The 17,970-nt window shown below is 42.1% G+C and overlaps 3 protein-coding genes across 6 annotated transcripts; 1 reads left to right on the top strand and 2 right to left on the bottom strand.

Annotated features, from left to right (window-relative positions):
* Nucleotides 1-424: 424 nt before the first annotated feature.
* On the bottom strand, nt 425-3,471 carry cebp1 (CCAAT/enhancer binding protein (C/EBP) 1). Of its 2 annotated transcripts, none has more exons than XM_028432777.1 (3): nt 3,363-3,471; nt 2,144-2,437; nt 425-2,056 (listed from the first exon to the last, which is right to left on the bottom strand). In XM_028432777.1, exons 1-3 carry the CDS (start codon nt 3,363-3,365, stop codon nt 1,748-1,750), a joined length of 606 nt encoding a protein of 201 aa, XP_028288578.1. In that variant the 5' UTR covers nt 3,366-3,471; the 3' UTR covers nt 425-1,747. The 2 variants fall into 2 exon arrangements, with proteins under 2 accessions (XP_028288578.1, XP_028288577.1); XM_028432776.1 differs by having other exon boundaries at nt 2,144-2,455; nt 3,363-3,448.
* A 323-nt stretch (nt 3,472-3,794) lies between these two features.
* ngdn (neuroguidin, EIF4E binding protein) lies at nt 3,795-7,087 on the top strand. Its single transcript, XM_028432767.1, has 11 exons — nt 3,795-3,861; nt 4,148-4,207; nt 4,635-4,706; nt 4,819-4,956; nt 5,040-5,124; nt 5,225-5,277; nt 5,444-5,558; nt 5,662-5,836; nt 5,968-6,121; nt 6,709-6,772; nt 6,953-7,087. The coding sequence occupies exons 1-11, from the start codon at nt 3,841-3,843 to the stop codon at nt 6,970-6,972; spliced, it is 957 nt and encodes a 318-aa protein (XP_028288568.1). The 5' UTR covers nt 3,795-3,840; the 3' UTR covers nt 6,973-7,087.
* Nucleotides 7,088-7,926: 839 nt separating this feature from the next.
* On the bottom strand, nt 7,927-17,553 carry pabpn1 (poly(A) binding protein, nuclear 1). 3 transcript variants are annotated; one of them, XM_028432771.1, is made up of 7 exons: nt 17,076-17,553; nt 14,819-14,927; nt 14,326-14,393; nt 13,527-13,633; nt 13,177-13,264; nt 12,722-12,873; nt 7,927-8,183 (listed from the first exon to the last, which is right to left on the bottom strand). In XM_028432771.1, the coding sequence occupies exons 1-7, from the start codon at nt 17,208-17,210 to the stop codon at nt 7,988-7,990; spliced, it is 855 nt and encodes a 284-aa protein (XP_028288572.1). In that variant the 5' UTR covers nt 17,211-17,553; the 3' UTR covers nt 7,927-7,987. The 3 variants fall into 3 exon arrangements, with proteins under 3 accessions (XP_028288572.1, XP_028288574.1, XP_028288573.1); XM_028432773.1 differs by lacking the exon at nt 17,076-17,553 and adding an exon at nt 16,646-16,777; XM_028432772.1 differs by lacking the exon at nt 7,927-8,183 and adding an exon at nt 9,131-9,322.
* Nucleotides 17,554-17,970: the final 417 nt, after the last annotated feature.

The raw sequence follows: 17,970 nt of genomic DNA, 5'->3' as shown, positions 1-17,970 counted from the left end.
CCCTTCACTGCCATCACAGCCACAGGAAGGCCCTGGCAGCCCAAAACACTGATACTATCTCTGTGCTCCTCATCTCCGTCCTCCGCTGTGTCGAAATCTCGCCCATCCCACAAAGGGAAACCGCTGGTTCACAACGGTCCATGGCATGACGTCCGTTTCTGTGGGTAGACGACTTATGGTGAATAATGTGTCAGGCGTACGCCATGTTCCCTGATGAAGGATGCAATGAAGAATCAATACTTAAATTATATCACCCCACTCTGAAGCAGAAAGACTTGTCTTTACTTATGCAAAGACAAGGAGATGATAAATTGGTTTTGTACACAACATAGGAAACACACCGGGTTCATGTAGGCACAAGCATTTATTTGTTTATGTAAGAAAATATTTAACAAAGTATAAAATTATAAAACACATTCAGTGACATCAAACATCTTTAAACTCATTTCAAGTAATCCCACACTAAAATACAACACTGAAATAAAACAATATACAGAGAGAGAGAGACTTAGATTTCATAGAATCTCCTACAAACCACAGGTTGTTGTGCAACTCTGTTGGGCAACAACTCTTACAATCAGCTCTGTCGAACACAACAAGTGACAGGTAGGCGATTAGGCAATTTTTATTTAATCAAACAGTGTCTGGTTCCAGTGTCCATTCCCCCTCCTTTGCAAAAAAAGTATCCGCATCAACGCCCACCATATCATTTTTTAAGGTAACTATGGTAACGGTTGTTTCAGGCATGCATGCTGTGGTCTGAGAGAAGAACTCTACTGTCTCATTATTTCATTAAGAAAACCTAAACGCATCTTATTTTGAAGGTTAATTTTCAAAATAAGAGAAGCATTAACAGGCTAAACAAAGGTAAGGTGGCGTGGATGGCTCTGGTTTAGAGGTTAAGAAGTAGCAAAGATCCAAAGATTAAACACTAAAAGCTGTGCTAGTAGTATAGAAATGTACACTTCCTGTCTTCCTGTCTAAATACACTTTATTATTGTGGATTAAAGTAGATTCTAGCTAGTTTTACACACATTAATTTGGTGTTTTTAGCATAATCTGGCTAATGCTAATGCATGAATTACCTTTTTGGAACAGATGTCTGCTTTTATAGAAGCCATCAAGTTCATCAGTCTTTTATAAAACAATGTAAGAGACTGATGTTGACATGTCCATGTTCATTTCTCCTGTTATAATAATAGATTTAGGACCTGCCAATGGTCTTCTAAATGGTGAGTAAGCACACCAACTTGTTTCAAAGCAGTATTACACATTAGCTTAGCATTAGTTAGCTTCTCAAGATAACATTTTAGTTGATTAAGTCCTTAGTTTGATATGTATTTAGTCAAAAACTACAGGGAATGTGTTTTTATGAATGCAAGAAATGTATTGCTTAATTAAAACAAAGGGGCAAATGTCACTTTCCCAGTTTGCTGTAAGCCTGACATTCCTTAAACCAATGTGTCTGACATGACCTGAGTGTGCTCGATGGCAGCTGTGACACAGCCATGCAGCGTGTTGTGCTTTTCATTCCTCACTTAAAACTACAATTAACCACTATTCTACGTGACATTTCACCAACTTCAAAATAATTTGTGACATTTCCATTCAGTATATTATCACACATGAATTTTTCGTGGACAATCCACTGGTTAGTTTGTTGGTTCTGAGTCTCAGATGTATACTAATGACTGTGAGGCTTGTAAGTAGACGTGAATGAGTTTAAATGTGTTTCTGGGCTGTGTGTTCAGAGTGTGCTGGACTCCCCTGCTGCTCCGTCTTCAGTTCCCTGCAGGTGCCGCTGTGACAGGATGTGTTTCAGAGTGTCCAGCTCCTGTGTCAGCTGTCCTATTCTCATCTGCAGCTTCTGGTTCTCCTCCTGCAGCTGCACAGCCCTCTGCTGGGTCAGCAGGATCCTCCGACGAGCCTTGTCCCGGCTTTTCCTCACTGCAATGTTGTTCCTTTCGCGCCTCAGGCGGTACTCTGCGCTGTCCTTGCTGATGCTTCTTTTGGTCATTGGGGCTCGTACGGTGGGCAGCAGGAAGGGAGAGAAGTCCTGGAGTCAGAAACACAAATATTTCTCACATATGTGAGGACTCAGGATGACAGAGGTGTGGCTTATATGGACTGCTGCTTCTCTCACCTGCTGAGCATTGGCGTGGCTCTGGTGGTGGTTGGTACTCGCTGCACTGGAGGGGTTGCTGAGGCAGGACGTTGGGTACGGCAGGTACGACAGCCCCATCATCTGCTCGGCCACTCTGTCATCACTGACCCCTCTCATCATCCCTTGAGACTGGCTGTATGAAAGCATGTCCATCTGAGACATTTGATTGGTGGACAAAGCTTGGTTGGCGCTGACAGGGTTCAGGGTCTGGGTGTGCGCTGGGTATGAGCTCACCCATTCCTGGATGACAGAGGACACCCTGGAATCCGACATCTGAGGGAATGTTTGAAACTACAATAAGATTTTTTTAAGAGGAAATAAAAAAAAACAGCTCGCAAGTTATTTTGCTAATAAAATTACTAAATAGAGACATGTTAAATGATGCTTTAAATACAATGTATTGTTATAGATCTACCTCAAAAAAGGAAAATGTCTGCTTCAACATATGATGCTGCAGAATTAAAAACGCCGTCAGCCTTGCTGTGTACTTTTACTTTTGATTACTTTTTTACTTTTTTTGAGAATCATCTGGCTAACTTACATAAGAACACCGGACTTTTACTCATATTGGACATTTTTCCACTATTCAGTTGAAATACAGTTTTATGAAAATGTGATATAGTTTCATTTTGAGAACAGGTTAAACTATAGGTTTTGTAATTTAAATCCAAAATCATTAAGTGATTAATCAATCACCAGCAATTCAATAATTCCACACTCACAGATGTAAACATGTGCAATTCTAAAACATATAAAATGTAATAAATGTAATATATTTCACATATGACAAGCAAGTTTAACAAAACCTTAATTTTTCCAGAACTTTTTATCATCAAATTAATTTAATTCAGAGCCTACAGCACATTATACCACAGTGAAAACATTTCTAAACAGTACAGTACAACACTAAGATAAACTACAAAGCAAAAATTAAGTGGCAGACAATTAATTAATATGATTCTTCCTATTGTGTTTGACAGCAATGTTTGATAATTATTAATTTCACTGATGAGTTTACCTTCTCCTTTAAAGTCTAGTGCATTAATCATGTAAAAAATATTTTTAAAACCTCGTAGTATCTTTTTATCACTTTTTTTTTGCTAAACTTCTTCTTTGGTTCTGTTATACATGGTACAAATGTTAAACCACTACTAGCATATAATCTTATTAATCTTATCCCAGAAAAGACCTGACTTACCATAACTTATCTGTCCACAAAGTCTCAGAATATTGGTGCAGCTCAGATAGTCTGACAGAAAATGATTTGAAAGACAGGGGACAGACAGGTACCCCTCTGATCATCCTCACAGCATCACTTCCCCTCTCTCTCTCTCTCTCTCCCTCCCTCCCTCTCTCTCTCACACACACACACACACACACACACACACACACTTACCAAAAAGATAAAGCACAGATAATATTAGGAGAATATTCACAGCAGATTCACTGCTCTCTACAGATTGATTATAGATTATTATCATTATTATTATTATGAAATTATTCATAATGATTTAAGTATATTTATACATATTTTTCTTCCTGTTATCTGACAACTAATCTCTAACTTAAATTTCAGCGTTAGTGTTATTTTTCCAACGATGTGGCAAGTAATGTACATCAGAGCTTGTAGGACTATTGTCCAACTGCGGCTTCCGTAGCTCGCAGTGAAAAATAAAATGGCTGCCCTTATTGACAACGTGAGTAGAAACTAGCTAGCTGCTCGTTAATAAGTTATTTAGTCTGACTTTACCCTTGTGTTTTCTTACAGACGCTCTCTAGGTCTTCAATGTGTTTACAGCAAGCATGATGTATACGTGACATTTGTTAACTTGAGCGATAATAGTTTTGTTTTTAAGGCTAGGGCTAACAAGCTAGCACACTGCTAACAAACTTTACAGTTTTCCCTTTCTGCTGCGTAGCATCTAAATGTAGACAGAGTTTACAAATGTACGTTTTGTGTTTTTTACATGTGTTGTCTTACAGGATTTAATTGAAAGTGATTTGCCGAAAGCTGTACAGCTGCTGAATACCCTTACAGAACAGGTACTGTTGTAACACGATGTCTGTTAAAAGTGTTTAAAATAATATGTAATCTATTCACTAATTTCATGTGATGTGCATAAGATGGCCGATTTACAAAGACGGGAGCTGCAGGCTGTAAGAGTCATAACTTAGTAGTACTAGTATTCAACTGCAGTTCATTGTTTGATCTAAAAGATAAACTACACTTTTCTGTTATAGCATTTTTTTTATCTGTCTAATAAAATGCATGTACCTGTATATTGTGTGAGATTTGTCCTGATTAAACTGAAAGACACCTCAATGGTTAGTGGAACTTCTGCTGTAAAGGATATGAGTAGATCTCCCTGTACTGATAAATACCATATGTTCTAATTTGATCTATTATTACTCTATAAATATGAAGTAAATATGATACTTCACTTCTCATGAAACTGCTCTTTCTCTTTAGGTGGCGTCAGTTACAAGTCATGTCCGGGAGCTTCTTACTAAAGTCAAGGATGGTGTGTTCAAGACATCAAAGGTGAGTAAGGCCCTTATAATCCTGACTAGCAAAGCTAGATGCAGGTCATGCTCAGCCGGTTGGTAATTGTAATAATTGCAGGTGTCTGAGTTTTTGCTCTTCATCTCTGCAGGGTTTGTCCTTCTTGGATCTTCGCTATCAGTTGCTGCTCTTCTATCTTCAGGACCTCACACACCTGATCAGCATCAAGACAGAAGGAGGCAAAATTAAAGACAGTGATGCCATAAACAGGGTGGTCACAATCAGAACTGTAAGATGTGGGAAAGATAAAGATTCTCATCCTTATCTGTTAGGTCAACAAATAACTAAATTTCTTTTTCTGCTTTTTTTAAGGTCCTTGAGAAAATGCGACCCCTAGACCACAAACTGAAGTACCAGATCGATAAACTGGTGCGCACAGCTGTTACTGGCAGTTTAGGTGAGACTGAAATGACTGTTAAAGCTTTGCTTTTAGTGAGAGATCCACTTTTCTGGAGGCTTCAGTCTTTAACAGTTTGTCATGCTTTTGTTGATTTCAGCTGACAATGACCCACTGCAGCTACGTCCTAATCCTGAGAATCTCATCAGCAAAGTAAGGCTTCCAAACATGTTTAAATCCCCGCTTTCATCTGTGTTCTCGTGACTTTTTTTCATTGAGCATGTCAGACTCTAATCCCGTCAATTGTTTCTTTTATTTGATTGTGTCAACACTTCAAGGTAAAATCTGTGATTATGTTGTTTGTGATTTACCACTTTAGTTAAGTGACTCGGAGGAGTCTGAAAATGAAGCAAAGGAAGCATCCTCAGCCAAGAAAGCAGCCCACTCTAGTGGCAGGAAATATGTACCGCCAAAGATTGCCCCAGTGCATTATGGTAATGCAGGTTTTGTCTTAGAAATACTACTCTATACTGCCTCAGGCAGTTTATTTTACTCTCAAACCAAAACATTTGACCCACATATTGTTTTTCTCTCCAGACGGTGACATGACAGAAGCAGACAAGAAGAATGCACAAGTGGAGCGTAAGCGGCAAGCGGCTCTAAGGAGCTCTGTGATCCAGGAGTTGAGGCAGCAATACAGCGACGCCCCTGATGAGATCAGGGACCGACAGGATTTCCAGAGTGAGCGGGACAGCCGCGAGGAGCTGCACAGGTTTTTACGGATTTGCTTAATTCGAGACACAAAAGCCGCAGTGGAGTCATAGTCATTAAGGCTTTAACTATATCCACTGAAAATGTGATGTTTAACACGGGCAGTTTTACTAACTTTGTTCCTCTGCCCAGGAAACATTATGAGGAGTCAATGATGGTGCGTCTCAACATGCCAAAGCAGCAAAAGAATGCCAGGAAGAGAAGCATGATGTCCATGTCCGGACAGCTGAGTGGCATCACACACTTCAGTGACATCTCAGCTCTGACCGGTGGCGAGGGCAGGCAGGTGTGTGTTTCCAGTAACATCAGTCGCACATTTCCTGGTAGCTTTGTTCAAGTAAATTTCAGCCTCTGATCCGAGTGGCCCTGAAGCTTAGACTGAGCAGAAAAGTACACACCTAATTTATTTATATTGACTGTTGGGCTGCCATCAGCTCATAATTACCTACTGGACAGAACAGGCATCTGAAGGAGGTCTAGCATGTTTAGCTTCTTCTGAATTCTAATACATACTCGGTTGTCTGGTGTGGTGTTGGCAGCACTGCTGGCAGCAAACTACACTTGGTGCCTACACAGGACTGGCATGCTCCAGTTCCTGTCTCAGTCCACTCTCTGCCGTCATAAAAAGTACTAATGAGTTCGAGTAATGACTGCTCGGCCTCTTGCTGATAGTCTGCTCTGTTTGCAGATGTGGAAAAACCCTTCACTTAAGAGTATTTAAGAGGACCTGGAAAATCCATGTGCTATGTTTAGATTTTGTCCTGGACACTATGAGAAGACACAAACATTGCCAACACCACGTGGCATGAATATGAGAGTTGTACCTTCTTTTTGTTTGTTTCTTAATATGTTTTTTTTTTCCAATTGTTGCAGGATGGGGATTTTGCTCAAGCAAAGAAAAAGAAGAAACCCATGAAGAAGAAAACCAAAAGAAAAGGTGAGGCATAATGTTCAATCCAGAAAAAAGATCCATTACCTTTAACTCTGTCATAACAATCAACAGCTCCAACACTCTTCTGACTGCTGTAATTTTGTTTTTGATTGCCAGTAGCTGCATTACAATTATTATTCAGATTAAATGTAGCAGTTTGTTTATCATTGTTTCTGTTCTTTGCAGCTTTCAAGAAGCACAGATAAATGTCCACTGACAACATGAAGATTTCTACATCACCATCGTTTTAAAGGCATTTCTTAACACTGTAGGGTGCAGTGATACTTTTTCCTCGTTTGTAAAATAAACATTTTCTTTTGACTCAGTCGTTTTATTTATTGCCACTAGAGGGCGGCCATGATAAATGGACAGTCAAAAATTAGGTACTGGAAACTTACATTTTTCGCTAAACATCTTAATCCTCCTGCTCACATACTGTTGTTGAGGTAGGGACATGGTCACATTTACACCTGTGATACTCTACAGTTACAGCACATAATGCGGTCAGAATTACAATGAGCTTGTATATGTAATTTAATTCTATGAAGTGATTCCATCATTATCAGTACACTTAATGGACTGGTACGTGAGTCTATTTTAAATCTGAACTGGATATCCTTAACAAGGAGGCATTCTGAAAGGTAAAATACCCTTTACGAAAAACATTCAAAACAACTCGAGTCCATCTCATTTTTACACAATGTCTTTATTTTTTTTTTCCCTAATTACAGACTCATGGGTTAAAAATAAAAAAAAGCAAAACATTTGTTCAAACCCACTCCCTCTTTTCAAAAAGAAAAAAAAAAGTCACACAAACCCCACCCTTTTCTCCCCTCCCACCCTAAAATAACAGCTCCAGCCCACTCTTTTCAATTAATTAATCAATGCTGTTAGCTTGTCAGCCCTCCTCAGACAAGCCGTGACTGCACTGCGCATCGTCAGAGAAAGGGGGCACCTTAAGGTCCGCACTGTACACCTCAAAAAAACACCCTCGTCTCTGGTCCTGCCTTCCTCACTCTCACGCAAACTTGCCTCCCTGCCACTCCGCTATGTCGGCTTCAGCTCTCCGTATATAAATCATGTGTTGGGTTGGCTGCCTGTTAAGTGCCGTCTGTACTGCAGTGTGCTGTGGTGTATGTTGAACAGGTGTGTTTTTTTTGACGACGTGTGTGTGTGTGTGTGTGTGTGTGATTTGAAGTGTGAAAAGATCTAAAAGCATCATCAGCGTTTGCTGTTGTAGTAAATGCCCCCCGCAGCGGGCCTGTGGTCGCCCTGTCCCCCTCCCCCGCCCCCCCACACTGACAGGATGGGGTGAGTGTGCATAGCGGGAGCAGAGAGAGAGAGAGATGCTGCGGAGACAGTGGGGGGGGCCGGCGCCACCTGGGGAGGGGTTGTCAGCCTCCACTGGTCCTGAAACCTGAAACGACAAGAAGTGGTCTAATATACAGAGAGAGGAGGGAGGAGGAAGGGGGAGGGGGGGAGACGGGAGACAAAGTCCACAGAGGGGCGGGAGGGGAAGGGAAACAAAACAGGTGGAGGGGAGGATGGAGGAGGGACTGCACAAAAAATAAAAACAAACTGATGTCTGTCAAAAATAATAATAAAAAAAAAGCTACAGCCATGCCTGAGTTGGAGGTGAGGAGGATGAACAAGCAGTGGGGACATGGCAGAAACAGATCGCCCCACCCACCAGATGAAAAAAATATGTACAACTTCACTAAGGTCCATCACTGTCCAGAGATCAGCAGACAGTAAATAATCCACAATGTGATGAGCCAAAGCAATAAAATGCAGGGTTGGTGTAGAGGTAAGAGGGGCGGAGAACAGCAGACACAAAAGGGGGTTGAGAGGGGGTGGGGAAGTAATGATATACTCCAAACCACAAACTCAACACAACATAGCTAGTGGAACTTTCACGTTACATAAAACAAAAATGAACAGTATTTTTTTTTCTTCCTGCTGCCCGCCCTGTTTTTTTTTTTTTGTTGTTTTTTTTTTGTCCCCCCCCTTCCCTTTTTGGTGGTGGTGGAGGGTGAGTGGGTGGGCTCTGTTGGTGATGGTGTGAAAGCAGGAGGTCACAACCAGACCAAAGGAGACACATCTGCAGCCTGAGATACCATCTTCTCACTTTTTTTTTTTTTTAATAACTCCCCCCCTCTTCCCTCCCCCTCCAAACCCAACAAAAAACAAAAAAAACCTGTTATCTTACCCCCCCCCCCCCAACCACCTCCCCGCCCCCCATTAATGGCCGTATACCTTACCAGGGGTGACCGCATCAACCTCTGCACACGCACGCTCACACACAATCTCACACTGCGGCCAGTCAGTCTCTCTGTCCAGGAGTAGTTTTTTTATCCTTTTGTCTTTTTTTTTTCTCTCTTCTGGGGTTCTCTTCTTTTATTGTTGGGACAGGGGAGGGCTTTCTTTCATTGTGCGTGTGTGTGTGTGTGTGTGTGTGTGTGTTTTTTATGAGAACAGAGATGGGGAGAAGGTTAAGGGAGTATTGGGGAGGGTGTTTAGTAAGGGGAATACCACGATGTTGTTCGCCCTCGGCCCCTGGAAAAGAGAGAGAAAAAGAGGGTGAGTTTTTTTCTGTTTGGCTTAAGACGGACACCAATTTCCTGGTGTGATAAAATAGAGATATGTGTGTGTGTGTCGTCGTGGGCAGAGAAAGGGTTTGAATTTCAATCCTAGACGTGAACTGTACGGAAGGGCGGGCGGGGAGGAACTGTATGTGTATATATATATATATATACAAAAACGAAAAACAATGTTTAGGACAGTGGTCACAAATCAGTAGACATACCATTTTAAAGGTATTGTGCCTTTGAATGTGTTGTATTACAATAAATCAATCTGGAAGAATAGACTACAGTGGTGAAAGAAGCTGAAAGCAGCTTTGTCAGGAGAGGAAAAAGTGTTTAATTTCCAGATAACTGGGTAAAATGATTAAGCGTGTGGGTGTGAGGGGACAGCAAAGGCACTCTCTCTCCCTCTTTCTCTCTCTCTCTGTCTCTCTCTGCGAGAGCCGCCTCTGGGGTCACTGTGGGGAAAAACCTTGAGGACAAACAGCACCACACATATACCCCCATAGCAAGACACAGTGCACATACGTACATAAAAAAACACACATTACACAATTTAGGGGGGGCGTGACTCACACATTAATACACACTCATACACACACACACACAAAAGCCAGGTAGCAGCAGGCCTCTCACACATGATCACTTGTTCCTCACATACACACAGCAACTAGTGGCAACAAACACAATTAAGGTCACTGTAAGTCCAGTGGTTCATAGATGCTGAGGTCAGGCTGCAGTAATGAACCCTCGTTTCTGGAAGTGAACGCTGTAAAGCTGGAAGGTGTGTATGTATTGTATGAGGGGGAGTTCATGTACATGCAACGACATAAAAGCACATAAAGAAACAAAGATTCATCCACATCATGAATACTGCGTGTGCATCTCCTGGCCAACATCAAAATCTTGGCTTTTCACCGCATCAACTTAGGAAGATGACAAGAAGAATGATGTTAATGGATGTAAGCAGGCCACATTTGGCAATGCTAGACAAATTCCACAATGTTGTAATTCAGAACTACTAGATACTGGCTTTACTTCAGCATACAGAGAAACTTCATTCAAGATAATCAGGCAGCACAGATCACAGCGTTTTCCATAACAAAGTGCTGAAATCTTCCCAAGCTGATGATGGGCCAACGCAAAGATTTTGAACGGAATGCAAACTTTTGTTCACCATGGACATTTCACCACAAGACAAGGCACCAGTGCAACGTGTCATCTGGTTCAGACCTCTGCCCGATTCTCTCCTACAGCAGCACACTCCTAAAGACTAGTGATGAATTCCTGATGTAGCAACCAGACAGCTCCTCTGCTCTCCTCTAAAAAAAAATTCATCAAGGCCAGTTCAAATGGAACAATCCTGCATGCTATTCCCTGTGGGTGGTTACATATTAAACCAAGGCTGCTGGATCACTTAAGATACACTATGCTGTTATCGGTACTACCCAAGAGTGTGTTTTATGATGGAGTACAATCACATCAGTCACAATATTAATAATATAATATAATATAAAAAGTCCCCAATCACTTTTACCACATGATTAGCGAACTACAACCTACTGATACTTAAAGTAATCATAAAACCCTCTCAGCTTCTCCTCTAGTCTTTGTGTGCCTTGTCCTGCAACATGGGCCAAATCCCAGTGAGTGAACTGGCAGGGTTAGGGTTTCTTGGTATGTGTGGGAGTGGCTCCAGTGAGTACACAGACTGATTAGAGAGATTCTGACCTTGAGGTTCAGACACTTTCTCACACAAAGGAATGAGATGTACTGCTAGAATTGGGATTCATTGTACAAATCCTCAAGCCAAGAGTAAGGGCAAAAATGAAACAAGACATATGTGATAAAACTGACTGGATAAGAGTTTGTTAGAAGAACTTGGCAACCTGACTCACTGTTACAGCATCTCTCCTCTGGAACATGTCCTTTGTTAAACATTAAGTATTAAGCAATAGCTAAGGCCTGAAGGCTCCAGATGCTTTGCAGGGGCAATCAAATCAGAATCTCTCCATCTTAAATCTCAGTCCATGTGTGAGAAAACTGGCATGCTGATCAATGTGTTTGGCACACCACCTCCTTTTGTAGTCCCAAGAGACAAAAAAAAAAGATGATTCCACAGATAGAGCTCCACTGTGGGTCTATGAGCGAGAAAGGCTACAAAGACTAGCCATGGTTTTAGATAAAGGACAGCAAGTGATACTGCTAATTACAAAAAGAACTTACTCTCCTCAGCTTATCCGATTAAAGGAAACATTGCATCTTTAGTATAACAAGCAACTTGTTGGCCTTGCAGCAGAAATAGCACAACTAACTCACAAGGCCCAAACGCAGAGCTCTGAAGTGAAACCCATCCTTGTGACAACTGTCCAGTTTCGCAAACTCGGGACGAGGAGAGACACCAGAACCCCAGTGCACACCAGGCTTTTTCTCTTGTCTACCACATCAGTTACAGCAGGGTTTTGACCATACTATTGTTGAAATGGAGCGACAAGCAAAACGTAAAGCGATCATCACGCAGCCCAATCCTCAATACCAATCCGCTGCAGCTATGCAGCTCTTTTTTGTTGCTTTAAGTGTGCAGGAATTGAAATGCAACGACCCAAACACAGCTCCTATTTATACAGAGTGCAGCCTGGGAAGAATAAGCAGATGTGCACCGAGTCTTATTTGCCTCCACTGGAATAGTCATGTGTGAAGTAGCATGCAATGACCCCCCACAACCAATGTGATGTGTACCTGTATTCCTATTACAGTCTAATACCAAACCCCCTGACCTAATCCAATGATACTAAGTCATGTAAACTGCTGAGGAACCATGACAAAAACATCACGGTTAATACCATGATGAAATATGATATTAATGCTCTCAGTATTGCATAGTTTATCATAAGACACTCACACTCCACCTCTACGCTTTTATCTGGGAGTTTAGGCAGACTATGACACTGCCAACATGGCGACGGTTAGTCTCCCACATTGACTTGAAATAATTCTTCGTCATAGACACTTTACACATAGTTATAAACAGTCTATAGACACCAAAACTACACCACACCTTTACAAAAAGATGTGTCCTTAATTTTCCCTATGTTAAACCCATCCAGAGCAACACTGTCAACTGGACTGATCATCACTTTTATAATTTAGTTTATTAGTAAAAAATTCCACTAACCAAATCATCCACAGTCTTGAGTTTTCTTTTATAATACACTACATAATTCTGTTCTGTAACAGCAGCTTCTAACCCTGGCTGATGATAGTCTATCTTGTCTCTCCTTTCAGTGTAGACGGTGACAGGAACGCAGTGCATGCAGATTAATGTGTTCTCCCCAGGTGTCAAAAGTGAAATGTCCCGGCGTGAGCTCACCTGAAGGCCCGTCCTCTGCCTCTAGGGGGTGTGTAGCCACTGTAGTATCGTGCACGTGATGAGAAGTTTCCTCCCCGTGATCGGAACCGAGCTCGTGGGAAGCCGCGGTCTGTGGTGCTGATACCCGGTCTGTTTGTTCTCTTAGCGCCCACCTAGGAACAACAGTTACATCGTCAACCAAACTCAGACCATTACCGGATCTTTTCGAATTAGAATAAAAATGTACGTCTTATTATTTGACACAATTATTTTGTAACTACACCCAGTAACCTCATATGGACAGTTCATAACAATTTAGCCAGTTTCTCATCACAAAGGATAATCTTGTGTCTGCTTGCTGCCTGTCTGACACAATGGTGTCACTTTACATGCCCTACAAAACTTTCAGGTCTTACCGTGAAAATCACTCAGATATGCAACACATTACACAGACTACATCAGGAAAAAACTGTTACCTTTATCTGCCTTCCTCTGAAAAGAGACTCATCCAAGGCCATGGCTGTCCTAACAGACTCTTTGTCTGCAAACTCAATATAGGCAAACCTGCAATAAAACACAATCATAAACAAAGATGCACACAAATGCTACAAAAACTACTGGAATGCAGTTAAGGAGCTGATGTGTCTTCATGTCAGGTATTCTAAATCATCAACAGCAGGATCTCAAAGGAAAAGGACTAAAAATGATGAGACAACACTGAGCATTGAGTTCTTAAACAAATGATATTCAGCTCAAGTGAAACATCTTCATAGTTTAATTTAGCCATCGACAGAGTGATAATTCAGAGTCCAGTGTTGGTCATTACCCCTTAGGATGCCCTGTGTATTTGTCACATAGGATTGTGACTCTGTTTACTGAACCGCAGCCATGAAAGTGAGCCTCAAGCTCCTCTGCTGTGGCACCATAATCCACCTGAAGACATAAAGCACAGAAGGCAACACATCAGGAGAGCTGCATCACCAATACTTCAACATGTTTAAAAAAAAAGGAAGCGATTGATCATGAACATGAACTGGCTATATTTAAGCTCTGTTACTAAACTAGGTCTAAAGCGACCCTAAAAATTTAAGTTCAAGAAACATGTTCTTAGTGACGAGCAAAAAAATAACAAAGAGAAAACAGTAGAGAATTCAATCTGCCTATAACCAGCAATTGTAAAAGCTTGGTGTGACAGGGACACGAGAAGTCAGGGCTACAAAAAGACTGAATTTAACAGGGCTCCGGGCTGATATTGGAGACACTGCAATAAAACAAGTGTTGCCTGGGTGCCCGACTTGTTCACAGCTTTATAGCAGAGCAGCAAAGAGAACGCACCAAACACCAAATCCTGTTAGAGAAACTAACAAGTGCTAAGGGCCCAAATATAATCAAATATTTGTTATAATGCAGAGCAAAAGCATGAGGCAGATACTGTCCTGGATCACACCACACACTTTAATCAATAGAAAAGGTCACATTCACACAGGCAGTGTTCATGTTATGATTCTGGTTGTGGCCAAACGTTTGTTAATAATTTGACTTTGTCATTTCAAATACTGCAACGAGAATAGAGACATAATGTGGCCAAAATAGCATCTGTGTGAGACAAAGAGACAGTTACTCACATTTCCGACATAAATAGATCTGCCATCTGCTTCCATCTTTTCTTCGATGGACATGATGACAGGGCCAACTACACAAAGGGAAGAAAGGGTACAAGACAACAAGAGTACATGAGCAAATAGATAATTGTTCTAGACTTACACTAAATTTTAAATTAAGTGGCCTGATGACATACTAACAACAATAAAATGCATATGAGGACACGGCTTGGATGTTTTATTCTAATAATTCGATATGTCAATGTTGAAATGACCTACTGAACTGAATCCATACTTTATGCACATTTCAAACATAGTTAAAGGTCACAGACAGTAATAGTGGTGAATAGATTTTCCAAATCAAACACAAAATGCAGACAACTAGACTGTTTTAGGTTTTATTATTCTCTCTCTCTACAGGATAATTGGCAGTAAATGGAAAATGGGGACAGATAGGAGAAGGAACTGGTCCACTGGAGATTTAAAAAAAAAAACAAAAAGGAAATACAAAACACACCTGGTGGGGGGCTGAGATTCATCTGTTTCTCCACCTCGTTCTGTAGCTCCTTCAGCTTCTCTGCTTCTTCCTCCATTTCTCTCACCCGAGCTTTGATTGCCTCCAGCTCCTGCAAAATGCACACACACACATCTTCCATTAGAGCTGTCAGTCCAGTGACATAACCGTACGATGTAAATGACACAAGCTGGCCGACTACAAAAGCTAGCCATACAAATGCAATCAACAGCTACATGCTAGGATGATGGTACAGTGGCACAGATATGCTAAAGTTGTGTGTAATGATGTGCTTTTCTGCCTCAAACTGACAATACATCCATCCTGATACTTTACTACCAAGTACAGTCATCCAACATTTACAGTGTTTTTTACAATCTGGCTTCAACTTGGCAGCAACTGCCTCCTACAACTTGAAAGCTGATATTTAAGCCATTAAAGAGCATCACCAGGCTGCTATTTAAAACATAACGGATACCATCGAGTGACTAATATACATCTGTGAAGACACATTAAACCTGAACCATGTAAAATAAAAACATGCTCCAACAGAACACAAATGTTGCATATGAAGTAATTCCTGATGTCAGATCAGGTCATTTTGAGGAGGCCATTTTAGTCCTATGCACCTGACAAAAGACACTTGCATTAGTAAGATGATGATTGATTTTTCACAACTCTTAATTCACATGCAAATCCAGACGAAAAATCTGAAGCAAAAAAAACACTAAATACTACCATTTTTTTTTATATTCTATCTAAAACAATGGGATGTCTGTGTCCTCACATGGGAGCGGACCTTCCTGTCTGACAGTGGTGCACTGCAGCACAGTGGGAGTCACTCCAGCTCCTCTATCCAGGGCTATGCTGACCGGATTTGTAAAAGCTCCATGTACAACTGGAGTGCAGTGCCACAGACAGGACCATATTCCTCTCATCAACTGCACAGTGACACACAGCACGTGATGAAACCATCATGTAGCCTTGTTCTGGCTAATTTTACACATCACATATCAACAATATTTAACTGCAATCACACGGAGATCATACATGACAAGGACGTGAAATCATCCATCCAGCATTGACACGTTGTGGGCTCTCAATTTTGTCGCATATTCAGTGCAAGCTCTTTCACTCCCCTCCCTTCTCCCATTCTCCTTGCTCTAGCAAAAAATAGTGAAGGATGCAAACCCAGCCCCTCAAATACCGCAGCCCTCTTCCTCAGCGTTATAAATCGCGCTCTCACTGGCCGACCACTTTAAATCCCACCTGGATATGATGTGCAGACATTACCGGAGAATATACATGTACAAGTGTGCAAGTGTGCAAGCCATGCAAGTGAAAACCGGGCCGTCAAACCCCCCCCAGATTGTGCATCTTCATCCATCATACTGGATACGAGCAACCGTGTGCCAGACTGATGGACGTTCCGACCCACTGTCGTCCAAAATAAAACGACAGAGATGGTCACGGGCACGTCTGCCACCTCCACCCCAGCTTTGTTAAAAATCTACTAGCTTGTTAGCCGGTTAACGTTCTGCTCTTACAGGGCAGTAAATACAGCTTGGCAGGCTAATAGTTGATCACAATCGCTTAAGATGCAAATTCCGTATTTAATCTCGTGACTAGTGATTAAAATCGACAGGTTCGCTGGGTCATTTTGAATGCTGCACTTGATGCTGTTGGTTGCAATAAGCTAACGTTAGCCTGCTGCCCAACGGTCATTTGCATGTGTGCACACACACACACACACACACACCGGGCGCTTAAAATGCGACAGCAGCCAGGGTAAGGATAAAGGAAATGGTATAAAAAAAAAGATGCCATTACCGTTAGCAGGTGGCCTTCTTAAGGAGGTAGCGTCGCACAGCGGCGGCTAATGGAGGCGGCCTGTCCTACCCTCGCCCCTAACTGTCTCCTGCATCCCCGTCTCGCATTTTTTTGCGACAAGGATCCCCCACCCCCTCAACGGCTCGAGCTGCTCCCTGGCGCAGAGAAACTGGCGTCGCTGTTGCGCCAAGATGGCTGCCGACAACACGCATGTCACCACCCATTTCTACTGCACTGCGTGAACCACAATGGCGGATAGTATCGACCTGGCAATCGCAGTAACGCACACGGCATGTGACCCAAGATTTGTGTATGGAAGAAAAAAAATCAACATACTAGTGGCTTGATATCACTAACTACACTAATTTAATCATAACGCGTCTTAGTATTCACGTGGACTCTAAATGCTGAAACAATGCCCTTCACTTACCGGGTCTTCAATTGCGGCCTCTCCCTCTTCTAACCCCGGTTCTTCGTCACCCACACCCGGGTCTTCCAGCTCGGGATGTCCGGGGTCTGAATCTAGTAGGGATTCCTCCGTTAGTCCGTTACCGAACTCCGCCATCGCGCTGTTCCAGCTGTACCGACGTACCTCGTGGCCAAACCAACGTTGCAGGCCCCTACTCACACACAAGGGGGTAGAGTGAGCGGGGCGGCGAAAAGAAAAAAAAACGGCGGAAAACGCCGCTTAGTAAAGTTAAAATAGGGAATAAAATGCTAGCTTCAGTTCTAGCCACTACTCAAATACCATACGCCTATGACCAGGGACTGTTGTTTCACCCGCTACCTTTAGGCACTGGTCCTAATTTACGACAGAGAATCTAGTTTATTTACTTAAACGTGTGTATAAAAAAGGCGAGGACTCTACGCGAGAGCGGCGGCGTCCCTCCAGTTCAGAAATGGAAGCCAGGGGCGGAGCCATGTATCACTGCGGGCGGAAAACTCTCAATTCTATTGGTCAGCGGAGGATTCTAGACAAACCTCTTTGACGTCTGCTGCGCTCCTATTGGACAGTCGAGCCGGACGTTCCGGTTCCTAAATCGCATGTGTATCTTCTATTGGATGAGATGTGTGTCAATCACAGCCTTATCGGTTATAAGAAGACTGGCAATGCCAGTCGTTCAAGCGAATTAATTCCAGGCATATCTGAGTCTGTCATAAATTGTCTCCCCAGTGTGACCTTAGTGACCTTTGTTTCAATTTATTGGCACTCACTCAGGTGAGACCTCGGATGATCCAATTTAAATCTTAGTGCAAATCAAATGCCTCAGCAATCAAGACAGACATAAACTGTTGTTCAACCGATTTTATTTCTTTTTCTGTAT

This window comes from Parambassis ranga, chromosome 20, assembly GCF_900634625.1.
Source record: "Parambassis ranga chromosome 20, fParRan2.1, whole genome shotgun sequence".
Lineage (NCBI taxonomy): Eukaryota > Metazoa > Chordata > Actinopteri > Ambassidae > Parambassis > Parambassis ranga.
This window is presented reverse-complemented; position numbering and strand designations above follow the sequence as displayed.